Here is a 22,152-nt window from a genome sequence, read left to right on the forward strand (position 1 = left end):
ACCAGCAGGAAATTAAACTCCAAATAAGCCACTCCCACTGGCTGACTTCCAGTACAGGTGCCCAGCTTTTCCTGCTGAATCCACACGCCCCAGGGATGATGTGCATGGTGTAGAATAACAACTTGGTCACATGCTTACAGCGCTAAACTCCACCCCCCTGTCTGTAGCCAGGACAGGAGGAAAATCTGAATCTCATTTGTCCAACTGCCCTTGCTCTTTCATGAATTTTCACATCCTCACTGCTCTGTATCCACACTTCATGGTAGCTGGGGCTGATGCCAAGTAGTGGATGCTGGCTGTACTTTTGGATTGACCTGAGCCTGCAATATTGGGCTGTCCTGACCATTCCCCTTGAGCTGAACACTTTTTGCTCAGCATTTCTCCAAAGTACATTAGAAATACTGCTGTCATCAGCATCTGTTTCACTCATGTGCTGAAGCAATCAAATAAAATTCAAATTATAAAACAGCACATAGCCAGAAAAATTTAACTGTAGAGATTCTTGTTTCTCCAGGTTATCTTGAGGCACTCCACAAAAGATGTGGTAATTTAGTAATAATGCCTGTTGAGCCCAGGTACAGTCAAAAATAAAGGAAAACAAGTGAGTCTTCAGTCTTAATTTGTATCATGGTAGCAGTGTTGACTCTGGCAGGGAACTGGTATGCCTTAAAGAATCTGTGGTTTTAAGAAGGTGAATCAGTTCTAGAATTAGTGAAAAAAATAACTGTCAGGTCAAATTTGAGGCTTTTACCCATCTGAAGAAATATGTTTCCATAGCTTTCTTTGAAAAATCCAGTAGAAGTAGAGTATTTGAAAGAATTTCTTTCAAACTGAAAGAAAATATTAAAGTAAAAAATCTTAGGGTCTGTTTTCCATATTTCATTTTATTGCAAAGTACAAATTCTAAATATCAGCCATCAATTTGTAAGCATAATGGATTAGAGTAGAAAATTTGACAAATAGTGGATTTGTCATTGAATTTATCCAGATGATGAAAAATATTCCTGCCTATTGGCATTTTGTCAGTCAACGAAAATACTAAGAGTAATTTTTTTCTGTTAATGAGCAATATAAATACATGTATTTTATAGATTTTATAGATTCTTCTGTAATTTTTCTGTAACCTTAATAATTGTGTGGAGTTTTATTTATAAGATAATATTGTTTCTTAGGTGGCCATAATGTTAGGGACTACAGTATCTGTACTTTCTATCCCACAAGAAGTTTGTGCCATCCCTGCTTAGGTAAGAGAAATTTTTAGGAGACAAAAAGATATGTAATGCAATGTTTAAATCAGTCACAGTTTAAATATAAAACTGAAAAATGGCTAGCACAGGTAAAATACTAAAGTTTACAGCTGAGAGTTAATTGCTTTTCTTCTAAGCTGTTCCAGCAGAAATTTGTGCTGAGTTGAACTTCATGTGTGGTCTATTTTTATAACTTGCTGTCTAATATCCTGAATTAAATAGTAGGAAGTTTGTATGTATGTATAGATAATGTCATAGTTACTTGGGTTTTCTTCTAAAATAATTGGTTAAAAAGAAAAATTTATAGTATTGGCAGTAGGTATTGTCAGAGTTAGAAAGAGAGCAAAGTTTTCTTCTAGTAAGATATCACACAAAGATCCAGAAGTGTGGAGTTAAGCGTCAGCACTTATCCAGAAGAGAGATGCTCTGTATTTCACATCTTTATTTCTGACTCAGTTAAATTTAAGCACCTCAGTGGTGATTGCCTTAGTGACTCAGAGACCATGTTTGGAAGGTTATAGGGACACAGGAACCATCATGTGGGTCAAAGCCACAGTCCATCTAACTTGATATCCTGCCTGTGAGACTGCTTATGTGAGATGCATTACTGGAAGATGTAGGAGCTTCACCTCCTACACAAACCTTAAACCAGTCTCTTAGAGATTGACTTTGGGTTTTTTTGCCCATGTCTCTATTTATTATGACTTTAACTGTAAGGCCTAAATAAATCAATGTTTTAAATTAAAACTGTGAGCCTGGCATGATTTACGTCTCCTGAGCCAGACCCTTGCCTTCATTCAGCCTGCTACACCAGTCACTCTTCCTTTAACTCAAAAGGGAAATTCAAAAGATTATCTTGTCCAACTGTCTTTCTAGAAGTATAGTTTGAAGGCGTGCAGGTATTGTAAATCTTTCTCCACTACTCCATAACAAAATAAGAGTAATAAAGGTCTTTATACAACTTATTTTTGTGCAATGGTCCATTTAATGCAGTAGTTTGCACTTGCACAAGTGCACAGCACTTGATTGCATGAATGTTTCCACAAAAAATAGTTTTAAATGAGGAAGTTGGTGGTTTTTTAATAGCACAGATAACCAACACCTTCTGCAGCTTTATTTAATAGTGAAATTAATTCAAAAGACTGCATAGAGAACAAAATCCTCAATTTCATTTTAAATTCTAAAGAGCACTAGCAGTCAACTGGGAATCAGAGTTCTGAAAAAGATTTTTTAAAATACCTGATCATAACTGAGGAATGAAGATCAAGTGGATAAAGGTCCTACAGTATATTGTAGGAAAACCTGTGGGTCTGGGTGATCAGATAGTCCCAAATCTTTGCCAAGTGCACACCAATGCTACCTTTGATCTCTGGGGCTCTTTTGACATCGTTGTTGCACAAAGGGTGCTGGGACAGGTTCACATGTGCAAAGATTTATTAGCAGGATCAGTAGCTGATGACATACATCAGCTCTATTTTCCTTTTTGGGAAAAGATATTGACCAGAGTAGAGGAACATTTAGGACAACATTGCCAAACGTCAAATACATTTTCCGACTCCAGCTGGAGACGTGAGGAAGGAGAGGAACACCTTCACACTGCCCATATGGCTGCAGTGAGCTTGGCTAGGTCCAAGCCCACACTGGGCCACAGCACAACTCTGAGGTGCTGGGTCTGTGATCATCTCATCACAAAAACACGGATGTTAGAGCTGGAGGAGGCTTGTTGTTTAGCTCTTTTCCCTTCACCACCCCCTTCTCTCCAGGCACTGCAGTGTTATTCCCCTCAGTACTTAAGATTAGCAGATTTGTTTTAAATGTGAAAAAATCATCTAGGCTTTTCCACTTCCCTTGGGGCAGATTATTCTACATCCAAATTGATTTTACTGTCAAGGAGCTTTGCCCTTTCTTATTTTCACACTATCAGTTTCCAGTGCTGCTGTTTGAACAATTCCTTCCCACTATCTTGGTGTACAACCTTCAGATATGTGTAAATTACCTTGGCTGTCACGTAAGCAAGATTTATGTTGGTGTTTCATCTTGCTAACAATGATATCATGCAAATTAGCACAGAAGAGTACTCCCTTCATACCTTGCACCAAGTTAAATACAGGTTTGCAATACTAGAAATACTGGTTTTACATGTTTTCTTGAAAATCTATTAGTGTTTCTTCTCCCCTGGTAGTTTATGTTGGTTTTAACTGTTGTTTTGTTAGGAATTAAAATTGAGTTGCTGGCAGACAAGTAGCAATAAGTCTTTAAAAAAAATGTTATTAAAATTTCATACTCATGAATACTAAGCCACACTACCCTTGTCTGGAGAAGCTAGACAGCATGGAGTTTTTAATCAGGCTTTTACTTTTTCATTTTGAATTGCCAGCACCCAGATCTCTCTACAGCTTCATGGGAAAACTAAGCAAGCAGAGTTACTTTCATCTAAGCTTCTTCTCACCCAGCTGTTTCTCACTTGTTGAAACAGATCATGGTGCAAAAATTCGATAAGGAGTGACTGTAGCCCAGGACTGAAGTATCTAAGAAAACCAAAGGCTGAACTTAACAGAATAGGGATGTCCTTCTACTCGTATCTCATAAAAAATCATAGGGAAGTTGGCAAGTGCTGCTTGCCAGCATGTAATTGTGTGTGCAGACTGAGAATGAAAGATCTACATCTCAAAGAATATACTCTGTGATCTCTGCACAACCAGGCTTACAGCTGCCACTAACAACTCCTCAGTTTATCTTCTGTGTGTCTGCCTGGACATCATGAAGTGCTTTCTGTGTGTGTGAACCCAGGCCATGGCCAAGCTTGGGGTTACACCAGGAAAGCAAGAATGGCTCAGTAGCACTGGCAATCCTCTAGACTTGGTCACGTCATTTAACCTGGAGATTTCAAATTCATCATGGCTTGGGATGGCCAGGTGAAAAAGCCCATTATAAAACCAGTGAGGTGATATATGTGCTTCCAAGGAGAAATAAGACTGAGTATATGTTACAGACCAAAAATTTTCTTTCTGGCGTCAGTGCAAATTTTTGGTATGATGGGAGGGATTTAAAATATATAATATAGAGGTCTTTAAATCAAAATATTTAAATATAGGGATTTAACAGTGTTTGAGTTCCCAAACCGTTATTAAAGTCAGTGATCAAATGAGTAAATTAATCTCCCTACTACAAAAAGTGTCAATTAAATATAGAGGAAAGGATTGAAGAGATATAATGTTGATAGTAAATCTCGTAGATTCATGTAGAAGGGCGTGTATGTGAGGGATTTTCATTTAACTTAGGCCAAAATCAGGTATTAAAGAAGAAGAATAAGAAAACCACATTGCAGATTAGAAGCAGTAAAAGTAATTTCTCATATACACTGCTAGACTGATCTGAGAACAAAACTGACATACCTAATCATATAACATAAAAACTAGGTTAAAGCATAGCTCAAACCTGCCTAAAATTAGATGGTATATGAAATTCATCTACACCCTGTAAAAGAGAATTTCACAGCCAGTGCTCTGGAACAGCTTTCTCTCAGGTGATCCCTGTACACTGGTTCCCAGCTCATGACTGAGGATAAGCATTTGTTGAATGGAATAGAAAAAGAAAGCATTCCCAAAGCAGTTGGGAGTTTATTGGCTTTGAGAGGATAGAGCTGTTAGAGCACCATAAAAAAATATTTCCCCAACATATTAGGATCTTCTGCAAAGCATAAAGAGGACAACCTCTGTCAAGGGCACATCTGCACTAAATAGTATGGGTTGGATCAGCTACACTATGAAAAAAATTTGGGAAGAAGCTCAAAGTAAATAACAATATAGTTGCCTATTGCAGTATGGTATGACTATCAAATTACTGTTTTTTATGATGTTTACCACTATAAAGCAAATTTTGAAATTGGACTGTTTATTTAATGTTACATGAAAATTTCCTTTAAAAACCACTACCCTATTAGCTGATGAGTAACATATATATATGGCTGCTGAGCCTAGGGAAAAACATTTAGAATACAAAACTGATCTTGACACAAAAAAAGTACCCAAGTGAGTTCTTGAGAAGAAGAAACACACAGTGGTTTAATGTCTGTCACAACCAGGGAAGGTTGGTGTGTGTAACCCAGGCTTACATAACTGGGGATATCTGGGGATACTTGATCAAGCAAGAGTGCACAGTGCACATCACAATTATTTTTCTTGGCTTCCTCAAAACAGTGTATGCTTAAGTAGTATCAAATGAGAATTCAAGCCAGGACATCAGTGAAAGCTTTCCTCCACTTTTTTTTTCTGAGAAGGAACTCTTTTCCATCACAGATCAAGTGATGTGAATGATGTCACTGCTCTGTTGTCAAACCATTGAAAATTTCATTTGCCTTTTAGTCTTAGGCACTTTCCTGTTTAAAGTGCCTGCTACTGCCATTTCCTAGGTTAGTGATGATCTATGTGAAGTGATAGCAGTGACATATAGAAGTAATCTGTTGTAAAGGATTTTCATGGCAACTGAAATGCCTGAGTTATTTGCCATTACAGGTTTTTACATTATCATGGCAAAGAACCTGCTACTTACAAGGAATCCATTTCAGGCACTTTTTCACTGACTTTCAGAAACTCTGCCTGCATAAATGCTGTTGAATCAGGCTAAGCTTCCTATCACAATTGCAATTCCAGTTGCACACAGCCTTTGTATCAAGCAGAGAGATGTAGGCAAATACCTCGGTCTCATTTATCCTACAGCTATTTCACAGCTTTCCAGAAGCGTAGGGAGCCTATGGCTCCAGAGTATTTGACAAGTCCAACATTTCCATTGTATAGAAATAAATTTCTCAAATATACATCTGAGTTTTGCAGTTTAACCTTGCCATAGATCCTCATATGCATGATCCTTCCTTAAAAAAGAACATACACACTCAGTGTTGGTCTGTACTTTTCCACCAATAGAGCAGAATCTGGAATTAACATTGGAGCAAAATCTGGAATTAACATGGTGTGCGCAATAGAAACATGGTTTTATTCGGTGTGAGTCTCTCTCTTCTCTTTGCCTTGTCTCTATACATTAGAGATATAAATCATGATGTCTGTAAGAAACATTTTCTGGGTGTCAGCAGGATTTCATATCCTTAAGGTGGAGACCATCAGCCTGAGTTTAATCCCACTCATATTGGATACAAAACCAAAATCAAGGCTCTTGTCTTTGATTTCTTGCGGAGAAACATGCACTTAATTTAAGAAAATAAACACTTGGTAAGCTCCTTCAGTTAATACCAAGGACTAATTATATCTATAAGTTTGCAGAGTCTGACCCATTTTAACATTTTATAATAATTTACAGTTTCTTTGTTATTTTAAATATAAACCCTCAGACTACACCATGATAGTATATATGGTCATTAACATGAATATACACATTGATTAATCTATACAAATATTATCACATACATAAACATATTTGGTTATGAGTATTAATATAACTAGATCAGCTTTATTTTAGGAACAAGGCTTTTTACTGGTGTAAATGCAGTGGCATAGTTGCACATGATAGTCATCTGCTATGAATGGCCAGATTTTGATCATCCAAATTGAAGTGGAACAATATTTTTTTTAAAAAGCAACCCAATATTTGAAACTGCAAAAGGAGAAAAAGTTTACATAACACTATAAAATACCTGTCTAATTTGGTGTATACTGTTAGATCATGCATAAGTGTGAAAATAATATATGCTTTTCTGGTGAAAATGTACTTTCTGAAGTGTTTGCTCTAGACTGTTGGGGAAAAAAATTGAAACAATATATATAAGTGTTATTTCTCATACAATTTCTGTGAAATACAGCTATTTATCAATTTGATAACATTCTCTTGACGTCCAAAGTGAAATGGCATTCTGTAACGAAGTGATTGTAATTTTAAAACCCCCTTACATTTTGAGGTGTTATTGTTTATATATATATATTTTCCCTTTAAAAGTGTAATGCCAATAGCATTACTACGTCAAATTCAGATAAATTATGACAAACAACATTTTCACAAACAGAAATGTTAACATGCTACATTCCTTTCTTTGGAAAAGTGAAAGAAATTATCACAGAAAACGCATTTTAATTTAATTATATCCATTAGGTCATTAAAGTGATGTAATGTGCATGTCAGTCCTCCTTTCATCCATAGATTACTTTAATCCTTCATGTGCTTTTTTTTTTTTCCTCTGGCTTTCTTTCATACTTGCTTTGTTTTGAAATTGCATGCTGTCTCAATTATTTGTGCATGACCTCCACGTTAATTTCACATTGAATGTTTACATACTCTGAGAGATTTTCATGGATCATTTATTCTACATGTGCATTTTTTTTCTTTGTTTTCAGTTACTAAACTTTAAATATGCTTGAAATGTAAAAGTGGCATGAAACTTTCGTGACACGAGTAACCAACTCTTTTAACAGAGATTTTCAGTATGCATCTTTTAGAAATACGTATTCTAAACCACATTTTATACCATGATTTCAAAATGTAAGAAAATAAATTATGTTCTGAGACTCTAAATATATTCCATTGCAGAACTGGAGCCAAATACTGGTTATATTCAATTTGAGCAATGACAAACATATGAGATTTGTCCTTTAAATGATTTAAGAAGGTCTGTGCTCTCTCAGAGGTCATCACTTGCAAAGTCCTGTGTCTGTACATGTTCAGTATAAGAGACATTATAGGTCATTGTCTGACTGACAGCACAGATCACTTCAGACACACACTGGCTGCAGCTCTGTGTTTCATCTAGAAATGCCATCTTCTTTCAATTGACTACATAGGGACCCTATTTCCTTATTTAGTATCTGAAATAAATGTCCCAAGTAGGCATATCCTGGTTTTTACACAGTATAGTGCTGTAAGTCCTTGCAACTGTCAATGAAGTCAAAGGTTTTAAAATGCAAAAAACCCCAGTTTCTTCTGTATTAATTTCTGATTTGAAGAATTACAGCAAAATATGTTGCTTGACATGCAATGAAATACTGCTTATCAGCAGAATTCGATTTCTAAATCACATAGAACTAAAAGTATATCCAGAGAAACCTAATGAATAAATACACATCTAAAAAATAAAGTATTTTTTTTAATTATGCCCAAAAAAAAGCATTAAAGGACACTTAAGAAGTTGTCAATAAAGAGGCGAGATAAAAAATTATGAGATCAACAGCACCTACCAGTGAAGAATTTTGTTTTTTAATTTACACGGGGCTGAATCCACACACTACAAGCAAATCAAAGGCTTCCACTTTCCACATTATAGCCTATTCTTTTCAGACAATTAATTCTGTGCACAGTCTGCTGTGATTAAAGATGGATGGCTTGATCTCAAAGCATGCTGAACCATCTGTAGCCCTTCATCCAAACAAGCCAAACACAACAGTTTCCAAGTAAGGAGCTGAACACTGTGACTTAAGACCTCTGGAATCAAATCGATCCAGTCTCCAGGAGCTTTGCCTTCAACCTTCAGACCTCACCACAACTACCTCTGATTCTTTGCAGCCACTTGGTTTGTGCTGATTTGAGTCACTACAGTTCTCTCCACTTTTACAAACTAGTTGTTTTGTCAGCATGAGTGTGACAACAATTAGACGTCCCTGTTTTTGCCCCATGCCTTTTCTCCTTCACAGTCATTCAATGACAAGCGTAAAAAGAACTTCATCTTTTCACGAAAATTCCCATTCTACAAGAGCAAGGAGCAGAGTGAGCAGGAAACAAGTGATCCAGAACGTAAGTAACCTCTTGGAGACAATGTCACATGCAGCAGCACAACAAATGGGTGACACGCATGATACTAGTATCCCACACGTGTAGGCAAATATCTGTCATAGGCAGGCAGGAGAGGTATTACTACTGTGACCAATGTATGACTGCAGTTTGGATCCAGCTTCTCCTTCCATCTCTGGAAATAGTCTTTTCAGAAGAATAAAGCAGTGACCTTAACTTTTGGAAGCGCAAATATGTCTCCTCAAAGTTGTTGTGACATCTGTCATAAATCCAAAATTGTCTCTCGGAAATATTCCCAGATCAAAATTGGCTCAAAATAAGGCAAATCTGATTTCTTTCACGACACTAATTATTTTTTAAAATATATCTTCTAATCCTTTTTTTGTCTTTGACTTTCACCAAGTTGATTTCCATGGGCAGCTTCGCTGGAAGTTTAACAGTTAAATGAAGCAACCATGTTAACGGCTTGAAGAACTAAATTGGATCTTGGAATGTGTACCACCACAAGCATTTATTGCTTGCTTAAATTATACAGAGAACCAGCATTATTAATAATATTTGCTAGTTCCAAGCACAAATATTCACTTTTTTTCTTGAAAATTCTGTCCTAAATTTATCCAGTGAGGATAGTTTCTGGAACTTTATTTCTCTGGTTGTTCCTTCTTCCTCACAGCTCCAAAAGGCACGTTTCACAGTCACTGCCTCTTTCTTTGGCTGAATTCCCATAGAATATGGGTCTAAATTTGTTTCAGAAAGAAAAGGCAGGGATCCAGATTGCTCAATCAACATGGTCAGTCATGGTAGTATCCATTTCAACTCCACTGACTTCTTCCTTCCTCTTCTGCGGCTGTTCTTCCTTTCTCATTGCTCTCTCTGGGGACTTCCGTGCAGGACATCCCCGGATTAGGTGACGACGGTTATGGAACAAAGACTCTGAGTAAGTTCCCAGGAATGGTCACTGTAAACCCTTTTTTGTTTTGTTTTGTTTTGGCTTCTGTTCCTTCTCTGAGGACCCTCCACTCCTAGCATGCACAAGATAGAGTTTTATTTGTTACCCAGCTGTGAATGCATTACAAATGTTTCAATTGTTCTGTTCTGCATGACGGTATTAAATAACATACAGTGTATCAAGCAGACACTTTCACTTCTTTTGTAATAACACCTTTTGTTTCTGACAGTATGTTATTGTTCCCATCATGGCAGTTCTGTAGAGTAGCATACCTAGAACGCGTTTTGCTACCTAGACTGTTCTTTTCAGCAACAACTCCTCCCTCTCCATCTAAAGGGAAAGTTAAACATTGTAATGTGATCACATCCTGAGGAGATCAGTAGAAAATTAGTTTATGCTGTTGCTTTTGCATTTTCAGCTTTTTGCATGGGAGTGTTTGTTACTTTGCTGGATTTTAGATTAGTATTTGTTATTAATGGAAGAAGTCATTTGCAGGCTAGAGAAGATCATGCATTCTCCAAAGCTAATTTTGGACAATTTTCACCATTAGCAATCTATTCTCTGTCACACAACCTTAATTATTCTTTTTTCTGATGTAGAATCCTGTCTCAAGACTTGGCATTGCAAAATGTGTAATATGTCAGATCATTGCTCAGAAACAATTTTTCTTCCTCGAAGTTTAGAATGAAGTATTTGCTGCTGATTTTTACATACATAGCTACATTAAATTCTGTATCCAGAGCTAAATAATGTAAACAAAATGCCACTTGCATGTGTTTGGCTACTTGTTCCTCAGTTCTTATTCCTTTTCTTAAGCACCAAGTAATTGGAGCAAAATGTGTGTTAATGCTGCATCGCCTACTGTTTTGTATGTGCTTTTTAATTGCAGGAATGCACATCCATGCACACAGTTTGGGAAATCATTCTTTTTCTGACTGACTTGTTGAAGGGACATTTTAATGGTTTAACTTAAGGCCATGCAGTGGCTCACAACTTAAAGATGAAAGCTTTATCCCTTGTACAAGGAAGAATGGTTCTGCAAGACTGGTTTTGTCAGTGATAGACAGCAAATGTCACTGCCACCTGAATTTTAACCATTCTGTGATCATTTAAGTGTCATAGCAGTTCATTAGCAACAAATGCAGATCCTTCCCTGATGAAGTCAAATACTTCCGATCTGATAACCTTCCTGAATATCTGTGTCCTTACAAGGACAAGTGTCCGTAACATCCAGCCATTTGAAAGGTACCCGAATTCTGCAAACTGATAAGGCAAAAAGTAGCACCAAGGTATTATATAGGCTGTAGTGCCTGTATTAATATTGCACCTAGTTTTAAATTACTGGCACACCTCTAGACATTCTCACCCATCCAAATTTTGTTAATTTTCAACTCAGACTTTTTAATGACAGTTCTTACTATAAAGGATATATATTTGCTATTTTTAAATAAAGTTGCTAATGGTCCTGTATAGCACATTGTCTTGAGATAACCCTTGTTAACTTGCTGTGAAATGTCTGAAAGTCATTAAGCTGTTTTCTTCAAAACATAAGTTGAATTTTTTAAAGCTTCTTCCTAAGCCCAAGTGCAAGGTTTCCCATTACTGTTTTTATCAGATATCATCCCCTCTCATTTCTGCTGCTCCAGTAGCCCCATCATTCCCAATCTATGAACCCTAAGCCATTAGATTGGAACATCGGGGAAAGGCAGCACCTTGCAGAGAATAGGTGATCTTGGCACTGTTCCTGTCTTTCTCATTAACCCAGGGTGCTCCCAGCTGTACAGCCATTATGCCACTGGCTTCTAAATGTCCTGGACCAGCTGAAAAGTTTCAACTGCCACATGACCTTTCAGATGCAAAGTAATCAGCATTTCTGCCAGAGAAACCACTGTTTAATATGGTCCTGCAGACCTCCTGGAGAACATGTGGCATGATCTTGCTGTCCATAAATAGTCTGCTGACTACAGTTTTTCACAGCAACATTTTATGATGTAGATTGCACCTTTCTTTCAAGAATATGATAACAGAAACAGGACAACAGGATACCTGACTTGACAAACCCATCATGATAGTTCTTATATTCCTGTTCACCCATCCAGACTGATCTGATAAAGGTTTTCAAACACCAGCTCAAATCCTGAGGCTAGACAATGTCTGGAAAAAGACTTCTTCCTTTTTTTTTTTTTTTAATTAGTCCTTTCATTGGCTTTGTCTTTTTTTTTTTTTTCTTGGACAGAGTAGAACAGGAACAGTTACAATATTTGATGTGAAGACAACTTTCATGTTAATCTGTTAATCACTGTGCACAATCCTTTGGGATAGTGCACAGTGATTAAAGACAGACACAGGTTAGAAGTTTAGTAGGAATAGTTCCAATGCATTAATGATGCACATCACTGATAGTGTAGAATATGAGCAGACACTTGGATTTCAAGAAATTGCTCAAGACATGAAGTGAGATCCAAGTTGACCATAATATAGATTGAAATGAAGTTATCTGAGATGTCATTTACTGTCTATCACAAAAAGACATGGTTTTTCCATGGCACATGTCACTAGCTAATACATACAGTCTCTTTCTGAAATGCCACAAGAGAGAAAGCTTTCATTTTACCTCTGTAAAATATCTGAGCATTTTCAGGTGATGACACTGCACAGTTTTTATTTTTGCTCTGCATAACTACCTTTGCATGACTGTGGCAGTTCTTTTAAGTTTCTGCAGCTCTGTGGTGCTTGGTTATGTTCTTTAATTTGCTGTACTGTTCTTGCAGAACATGTTTCTTCTAATGCCAGCGATAGTGAAAGTAGCTACAGTAAGTTACTGCTTTCATTAGAGTCCTTTTACTTTGCATTGCTTGTTCTGTTTGTTTCTTTTATTTTGTTCCTCTCCTTGCTACTCTTTTGTTAATGTGAAAAAGATCATTGGAGCAAATGGCTTGGAATTCAAATTTATGACCATGTCTTGAGTACAAAGCTATAAAAGAGAACTGACAAACTTTATAAGAGAAGGGAGAAAGGTTGTTACTTGTGATGTATTAGGAACATAAAACTAAACCTGGCTCCGGGTAGCCTATGCAAATCAGGATTGTTTTGTTTAGTGACAAAAGTTTATTTCAGTGGGGGCAAGGGGAAGTTTCTTGATGATCTTTAAAGAGTAAAGTTACTGCACAGCCATAGTCAAATCTGCAAGAGGCATCCTTTTTACAAGGTCACAGTTTTTACTTGCATTTCTGTGTGCCTGTATGGAGATCAAAGTAATAGTCCCAGAAATTTTGTTGAGCCCTTAGTTTTGACAGTACAGACTTCTTAATTCATATTGCAGTCTTTAAAAAAAGGTAAGATAGACATTCACTGCTTAGGCACTGCCACTGAATGTCACTGATACCATGTAGGTGGAGGTCCCAACCCTGCAGCCTGATTTGGTTGGACTTACAGTCTCTGTTTCATCATATAACCAGGAGGCAGGTTGTATGTTCTGGGTAATTCTTAGTAATGCCCATAAATTTAACCAGTATCACTATTTTTTGGAAGTTCTGAAAAGCAAAAAAAACCCCAAGGCATTAAATAAATTGCTAGAAATGTAATAAAAGATAATTAAAATGACAGACTTCTTGCTAGATCACCCAATTGTTTAATTTATTCAAGCCATTTGCTTAACAAATCAAGTTTTCCACCAGTCACTCAGCACTTGTGCTAAGCAGCCACATACATTCAGGTAATCAATGGTATCATACCTCATGTTTACTAGTCCTGGTATAACACATAGCAGTTGAGCTCTGTTGATAAACACTGGTTTGTTTCAGCAAAACAGCTAACCTTGTCCTATTCAGAAATGGTAAAATAGTTCATATTCTCTTGTATTGAAAAGGTTTCCTTGGAAAGCAATTGCCAGAGTCACAAGAAAACAGTAGGCACTCTTGAATTGCCAAGATCCAATTCTGAGCTGTTTTATTTTTAATGTGCCCTCTACTTGGGAGGAGAGGAGGATTTTATTTTTGGTTGTATTTATATTGACATATAAAATGCTCTTTCCCCAGACTGACTTTACAATCAGGAACAAATCAAAGGGTTAAATTTTCAAAAGTTCACACAAGTCAAATCTCATCCAGATCTGTATATTTCAGGAAAAGCTCAGGGTAAAAGCCCAGAGGAGAGTCTAGGCTGATGAAGTGCCCCAAACAGCGGACTTAATAGGAGGCCCAGTTGCAGCCAAACATTTGGGGCATGTCCACAAAAGCCTTTTACCAAATTTGATCATAAGACAGGCCAGGTTACCAGTTCTTCATTAGCTGTGTAATAGCTTAAAATAAAGTGTGTGTTCTGAGGTGCAAGAAAGGTAATAGAAATAATTTGGGAAAGTTAGTTGGGACATAGATGCTTGGAAGGAAAAGTAATGCTGGAGTAACAACTGCCCATGGCAGTCACTCTCCTTCTAGAGTGGTTTCCATCTGGGCGAGCTCTGGTCTCCCTTCAGCAGCATCCTGTTGACTGGATTTCCCCACACATTACTGCCAACAACTTCTGCCTGGTGGAGAAGATGCTGGCAGGGATTTCTTCTCTGCCCACAGGATAGCTATGCCATTAAGAAGCAGAGGAAGCCCATCTTAGATAATGCCAAATGAAAGAGGATTTAAAATACAGAACCTGGTGCCCAAAGGGCCTGATTTCATTTGCTAAGGATTCGCTGGTGTGTGATAACATGATATTTGAAGGCATGACCTTGAAAAATTAGCAACAGGATGGAAACTACTGTTTCAGATGACCATGGTGGCACCTGAAGTCTAACCTGACTGCGTTCAATTTCTACCTGGCCATGGTACATCAGCACATCTCCTGTGGAGAATTAAAGCCCTCCTGAGTCCAGATAATTAGTCTTTGAATCTTCAGACAAAGAGATCTGAGATCTGCTGTGTTGACAGTACATCCCATTGTACAGCTCATCACAGCAAATCTCCCCTAGAAAAATTATGTGTCAGGAACCCAGAAAAATCAGATGACAGTGAGAGGCAGGTGATCAGAGAGTGGAGTCAACAAATTGTGAGGGATGGAAATAAGAGCGATGAGGCCTGCCAAAGGAAGTTCTCTTATTTCACTACAGTTCTCACTTTGTGGGACTGTTGAGAAAGGACCCTACACTATAAAAGCTTATCGACATCTCTGATGTGGGAAGAGTGATTACCAGACATAATCCTAGAAGATTTCCTAAAGTATTCCTCACTGCCTCCTGTTTATTTATTCCTTATTAAAGGAAAAAAAAATAATGAGTGCCCAGGGTAACATTCCTGGCAGAACAAGACAGCATGCAGTTACTATTTCTGCTGTTCTTGTTCGCATCTGGGTAGCTGGGAGTGGAGCCCAGTGTCAGCCACCACCACAGAACCAAGTTTGTATTAACTCCATTTGGACCCAGCCACGTTGCAGAGTTGTTCTGCAGTGTGATGTAGTGTCACTTTGAGCAGTCTGTGTGTTCGAGGTGAGGCACTACAAGTTCTTTTACAAAGACACCATGTGTGTTGATTTGCAAACTCATCTAGCCCTCAGTCTGTGCACTGGTGACATGGAGCATACTGAGAGGAGAAAAAAAGTTAAGCTGGAAAATTCATGGGGGGCAAATAGAAAACTGCTGGAGGAATCAAGGGATTTGCGTGGGGTTGTGCCTCTATTCTTTTCTGTTTCCTCAGCAAATTAGCAGGAAGAAAGGGGTTGCCTGCCCCACTGCTTTCTGAATTGTGGGAAGAGTGGCTGGAAAGCTGCCTGGTGGAAAAGGATCTGGGAGTGCTGGTCAACAGCAGCCAAACGTAAGCCCAGAGTGCCAGGTGGCCAAGAAAGCCAATGGCATCCTGGCCTGCATCAGCAATAGTGTGGCCAGCAGGACCAGGGCAGTGACTGTCCCCCTGTACTGGGCACTGGTGAGGCCACACCTCAACTCCTGTGTTCAGTTTCGGGCCCCTCACTGCAAGAAGGACATTGAGGGGTATGTTCAGAGAAGGGCAACAGAGCTGGGGTCTGGAGCACAAGTCTGATGAGGAGCAGATGAAAAGAGGTTGTAGTGAGGTGGGGTTAGTGTCTTCTCCTAAGTAACAACCAACAGAAAGAAGAAATGGCCTCGAGTTGCACCAGGGAAGATTTAGATCAGATAGTAGAATTTTTCCACTGAAAATGTTATCAAGCATTGGAGCAGGCTGCCCATGGACGTGGTTAATTCACCATCTCTAGAGAGATTTAAAAGACATGCTTAGGGACATGGTTTAGTGGGACTTGGCAGAGTTATACTTGTATTTTCCAACCTAAATGATTCTGTGCTTCTGTGATTCTATGAAATCAGCAATTCACACCTTGGCCAGAACACAGAAAAAGTGTGTGGGTAAGAAATGACTGGCAAGTGCAGAGTGTTCTCCTGCAGGCCTTCTTATATATCCCTATAAAAACAGGCCAGTTGGAGTCCAGAGTGAGGTGTTCTGCATTTTTTCTAGTAGGTCTCTGGCAATTGTTTTAACACATTTCTCTAACTTTTGCTTCTCATGATGAGCATTTACTGAAAAGTAGCTAGTGTCAAAACCTGTACTATTTGATCATTCCTAGAACCATTCCAAACCAGCAATATTGAAGGCTTCTGAGAAATGTCCAGGCTGTAAGCTGGACAGTGAGGAATAGGGGGGTTACAAATCAACTGGGCTTTTTCGAGGAGATATTCTGATGTGTTCATTATTTTTTAGAAAAACATATTGCTTCAAAATTTGAGTATTTGGCTGAAGTATTCCTTATGTCTTAGGGTTCTGTCAGTTTTTTGACAGAAGTCAGATATTTTTTATTTCAAAAATATAATTGAAAGTCTTCCTATGTGGTCTCAAGAGAAAATTCTTTGACCACTTCTAAGCAACAAGAAGTTGCAAAAAGTAAACCAGATTTCTTCTACCAGTGCCCTCAACACTTGGTTTGTTATGAAAAATAGGGCTGCAGCCAACAGTGAGATATTCTTTCTCCCAGAAGATAACCTTCAGCTCCATTAATTTCAGTGGGAACTGCAGACACATTTGAGAGCAGAATCTAACCCTTTATAAATAAGAATAGTATTTTGGGGCCAGGAACAAATGCTGGCTTGATCTTAAAGCAGTTGAGTTGCTACATCTTAAAGCAGTTGAGTTGCTACACAGCTGCTGCTGAATCACACAGCCATGCTATTATGAAGTCTATGTTAGTTTATTTGTCCCCATTCTCAGCAATAAAGTCAAGTTTGCAGAGTGGTATATAAAGTACTGGTCTAGCAGAAAGTTGTTCTTTTTGTGATAAGGACACATACAGCCAATTTTGACTACTCCCTGGACCACTTAATCAAACCATGATTGAAAGTTTATTTTGAGCCCTGTAACTTAAAATGTTCTGATTTCTTTTTCAAACCAAGCTTGTAAGGACAGATTTTTTACCATGGACTCATCAGTTTTTATTTTGCGAGACATGATTTTCATAATGGGCATGAATTTCAAGTCTCTCTCCTACATATGTGTTGTAACACTCTTACACATAGTTCAGTAAAGGTTTTTACAGCTGTCATCAAAATTACACACACATTGTTGCATCTATTTAGTCTAATTGCATGATTGGTTGTGATTGCACCAATTATCTAGAGAGGCAATACATAACTAAAAGTTAAAAATATGAAAAAGTGATAGAAAAAAAAATTTACCCTCTGCCAGCAAATTAGCAAGTCACTTTTCTAATGAGATTTGAAGATTCAGAACAAGGTTAAAGTAGTCCTGATTATTACAATAATTGATTAATAAGGACACTTGCATTGGCTCCCCAGAATTGCTGTATGATTCAGGTATACTCAAATTGGCACAAGTATTGCAGTCTCATTTTGTACCCACACAGCTATATTGATCTTTGCCCGTAGACAACTTTTCAGTCGTAAGTTCATGCTCAGACTACTGATGATCTTTTTACATATTGGATTTCCAGCTTTTCATAGCTATCAAGATATTTCCAAAAATCATGTGTTTATTCACATAAATAGGGGCCTAGCAAAGGGATTTTGAACCAAATAGAGGCTGGGATATTGACTGTCCAGTGCAGTCTGTGCAGAAGAAACAAAGCAAGAAATTGATTTCTCCAAGATCTTGCAATTACAACTCAGGTAATTCATATGTTAGCCCAAAACCCATCTGAAAACCTATAAAATCCCTCAAAAATATTAAATTAATACTCCTTATGGAATTTATCTGACAGCGCAGGACCTTGCTGCCCCATTTATAGAGGTTATGAGTTATAACAAACTCAAGGTTATTCTTCTCTTCCCAACCATGAGAAAACACCAACAGGCAAACCAAGAACAAAGAGAAGCAGGGAGTGGTCCTGAGAGAGTGAAATTTCTCCAATAATTTTACCCATAGTTATATTACATTTTGGTAACTTTCCTTTTTCTTTCTTCTGTTTCCTTATTTTATTTATTTTCTGCTTTTTTTGACTTGATGGGATTTTACTGAAGAACAGGGAAACATACCAAAATCCTACAGAAAGATCTTTTTCTTTTTTTCTCTTCTTGTTTTATCTGTTAAATGTCACAAAGATTTTCCAGATCAATACAGCTAACCTGTGCTAATTAAGCTGCTAATGTGGGTGGTAAATGAAGCTTAGGCAAATGATAAGAGCCTGTGTCCTGATGGATTTCACACTGTGTCTTACCCCTCAAAGCCATCACAAGGTTATAGCAATCTGATTATTGATTGACTCTAGAGCTCTTCATTATACTTAATACTTATGGACTACTTGAGAGCTATGCAGTACTGACCGACTGGAGATCATTAAAGAGTACCATCTGATATAGTTAACATGCAAAACAGCCTCTGAGGACCTAGAGGATTTTGTCTGGACAGTACATGGCAGGATTTTATTCACTTAGAAATTTAAGCTTCCTAAGTCCTTTTTCCAGAAAAGAAAAGTAGTGGAAATGGTGCAGCTTCTCCCCACACTCCCATGTTGAGTCTGGAACTGTGGGCTGAAGATCCTTACCTCAGGAAGATGTTTAAGTTCCTGTGCATCACAGTCAGCCTCAAAGTTTCTCCTTACTTACTCCAACCATTTCCAATGGCTAAAACTTCAGCAAAGTTTGAGTGAGCTGGAGAATTTTTCTTTGCCTTTAACCTGGCCGCACTTTCACAAGACTTCTGTGAAACCAGGCTTGTTTTTCTCCCTAGCCCATACCCTTCAGAGAGTGTGGATGTAACAAAACCTTTAGTATGGAGACATGTCTGCCAGAGACTGGGCAAAAAAGAAAGTAAAATCTGTGCTGGCTTATCAGTGCTGGTTATAAATCTATGCCAAAGCCAAGTATTAGTCCACAGGAAAAAAAAAACAACAATAGTTTCAGAGTTATTGTCTGTTTTCTTCCAATTGCTATTGACCCTGGCACTCCCGTGAGATTCTGCTGCTTAACTGCAAATGTCTGACCTTGGTTTTTAAACAGCATCTGACCTTGCTGTCTAAATGCTGTTAGGGAACAATGGAGACAAACTCACCCTTCTGACTTTTTCTCTCCTCACAAAGTAGACATGTAAAATAGGTCAGATGACTCATGTCTTAGAATAAGAACTTGCCTATTTGAAGGCAGCCTTTGGCTCCAAAAGGTATCTAGGGACTAGCTTAGATGTAAGTACTCAAGCCTCAGGTTTCTGAAGTTAGTGCAATGAAACTCCTGCTGTGGATCTGTTTGCTACTGAAACAAGTATTTTCAAGTTTAAGATGGCATTTGTACAAACAGGCTCCCCTCCATTTGGTTGGTATGTGATGGCTTCATCGCCCAACTCAAGACTGACTTTCTCAGGCTGTTGAAAAATATAGCCTTGGCTCCCGTGGGGTAGAGGACAGACAAAGCAGGACCATCCTTGTCCAGCCTGGAGAGTGGGTTTTTCCATCTCTCGAGAAATGAGACATCCTGAGTTCTACATCACCCCTAAAATTTACTGAGAAACTTAAGGGAAACCAATACATCTGATGCATAAAACCTAGTGTAACAATAGTTCTAGGTTTCCAACTTTGCAAAAAGACAAAGAAAAGTGATTACAATATCAAACATTTGCAAACAGAAAAGAAAATCCCTTGTCCACACTCCTCATATGCCATGTGGCCTTATCTTCATATGCTGTCTAATCTCATCCTTTTATTAAAAAGTATGTTCTCTCCTTTGCTGCTTCAGCACTATCGCTAGGCTGGAATTGGTCCTGTCAGTTCTCCCTCTCTCCTAACACATCAGTACAGTTTTTCATTTGCTGTTTCCATCATTGTCAATAATTACAACATTATTTTTACTTGAAGAGCTCTCTTACACATTTGTCACTGCTGCCTAGATACTATATCACACACGTAGTAGATTCATGGGCTGGGAGTCAGCCTGAGATCTAACCACAAAGAATTTTGTACCTTCTTGGGAGCTAGGCATTGCATCCAACACAAAGCTTGTTAATGTAGTTAGTGGAGCCTCGAGGGCAACTCAGACAGCAGTCAGACTACTTCTGGGTGAGGTGTACCCCCCTCTAAATCCTGTATTTCCATCAGGCAGGGCAGCACTCTTCCCCTCTATGTGCACACTTTGGTTTGACAGGAGCCCACCAGAAATATAACACAGGTGCTTACATGCATGCAAGCAGATGAAACAAAGGCAACCCTGTCTATTTTATAAAGCACTGGTGTGCCTTATGGTACTTTTTCTTCTGTAGTATCTAAATTAGTTGCAAAATCCCATCTGTGCATCTTCTCAGAGACAAGCCCTGAACTGAGCAAAAATAAAATCATCACTTTAAACTTTGCTAAGTTGTATTTAGAACCTGCCAGAGCCCTCATGTGGTACCAAATATGTGACAGTGACCCAGAAAGAGAAATGAGCAGGAATTATTCATGCTTTAGGTGATGAATCCTCCTCCCTCTCCTTTTTCACTCCCTTGGATGGGAGGACAGTGATGCATAGGGACTGCACACCTGCACCCAAGTCATGGTCCATATAGTGCCACTTGTTTCTCATGGCAAATTTCTCTGCTTTAGTCCCCTAAATGTCACCATGAGGAAACAGCACTGTCCTAACAGGGCAGAGGGAGAACAAATGTATAAAATATGATGCTATGAGACCTTCACTGAAGATATTCAAAACCCGCCTAGACATGATCCTGTACAACCTGTTCTAGGTGCTTTAACAGGGGATGATTGGACTAGGTGATCTCCAGAAGCTGAAAGTCCCTTTCAGTCCCAACCATTCTGTGAATCTGTGATTTGTGTTCAGGGAAAGGATAAGGATCAGAAAATAGCTCATAGCTAGATATTAGGCTGTGAATGCACTAGACTATGGAGGCTATGCACTGAAGAACAATCAACCAAAATATATATATTCTGTGGATAAAAATTGTTCTGTCTAGGTAGCCTGTTGATTTACTCTGCAGCAACATTTTAGGGCCTTAACAGTAGGAAAAGTATTGCATCTTAAATCTCTGCACTATCCCTGTAAACAGCTTTGTATCAAATAATAAATAAAGGCATGTTGCCCGTCAATAAAAAAGCCCAATTTCAGTAAATAGAATTGAAACACATGGAAGGGGAGGGTGGGGAAGGAAAAAACTGCTCCATACATGGAAGTTATGATGGACTTTGGAATGGTTCAGGTGAGAGGTTTATCAAGAGAGAAGTGTTGAACCTGGTCTGTCTCTATGTGAAGCATTTTATCAAACTTAAATACCCAACATGTTCCTTATCAGCTTCAATCTCTTGTCTTTCTTCTCTCATCAGGAGGCCAAGAAGACTGCATCCTTTCTTATGAACCTGTCACAAGACAGGAAAGTAAGTTTCATCTTCTTTTCTATCACTCTTCCTTATATTTTTCGTTTCAGGTTTGAGGGCCAGCAGAGCAGTAAGCCTTGCTTTGCCAATCCCAGTTTCTCTGTGGCTTCTTTTTCTTAGACACTCAGTCTGTTTTCAAATGAAAAAAACCTGATGGTACAGTATTCCTTGGCAGCCCCCACTTCCTGACATTCCTAGGACTCTCCCCAGCATGTTCTCACGGGCCTTACTAGTACAGTAAATAATCGATCTACAAAATATTGATGTAGCTTTTCTAGATTTACTGCAATATTATTACATGGAAAGCCTTTATTATTTTGCTTCTCATGTGTTACGTGCCACTGTCCAGGTAGACAAACTTATGGAAAGGCAACTTAAAATGGGAGCACATCCATCCGGTTTAATGGG

The 22,152-nt window shown here is 38.4% G+C and overlaps 1 protein-coding gene across 32 annotated transcripts in view; it reads left to right on the forward strand.

Annotated features, from left to right (window-relative positions):
- The window catches only part of DLG2 (discs large MAGUK scaffold protein 2), a 1,000,200-nt gene that overhangs the window by 965,368 nt on the left and 12,680 nt on the right, over positions 1 to 22,152 (forward strand). For 21 of the 32 annotated variants that reach the window (XM_048294433.1, XM_048294432.1, XM_048294443.1 and 18 more), the window contains 3 exons: positions 8,879 to 8,978; positions 12,696 to 12,737; positions 21,694 to 21,744. In XM_048294433.1, coding sequence (XP_048150390.1) covers positions 8,879 to 8,978; positions 12,696 to 12,737; positions 21,694 to 21,744 — 193 coding nt within the window. Of the gene's footprint in view, positions 1 to 8,878; positions 8,979 to 9,866; positions 9,913 to 12,695; positions 12,738 to 21,693; positions 21,745 to 22,152 lie in introns of all 32 variants that reach the window. The other 11 variants (XM_048294440.1, XM_048294444.1, XM_048294457.1 and 8 more) reach the window with 3 other exon arrangements.

The sequence above is a fragment of the Corvus hawaiiensis genome, chromosome 2 (assembly GCF_020740725.1).
Source record: "Corvus hawaiiensis isolate bCorHaw1 chromosome 2, bCorHaw1.pri.cur, whole genome shotgun sequence".
Taxonomy (NCBI): domain Eukaryota; kingdom Metazoa; phylum Chordata; class Aves; order Passeriformes; family Corvidae; genus Corvus; species Corvus hawaiiensis.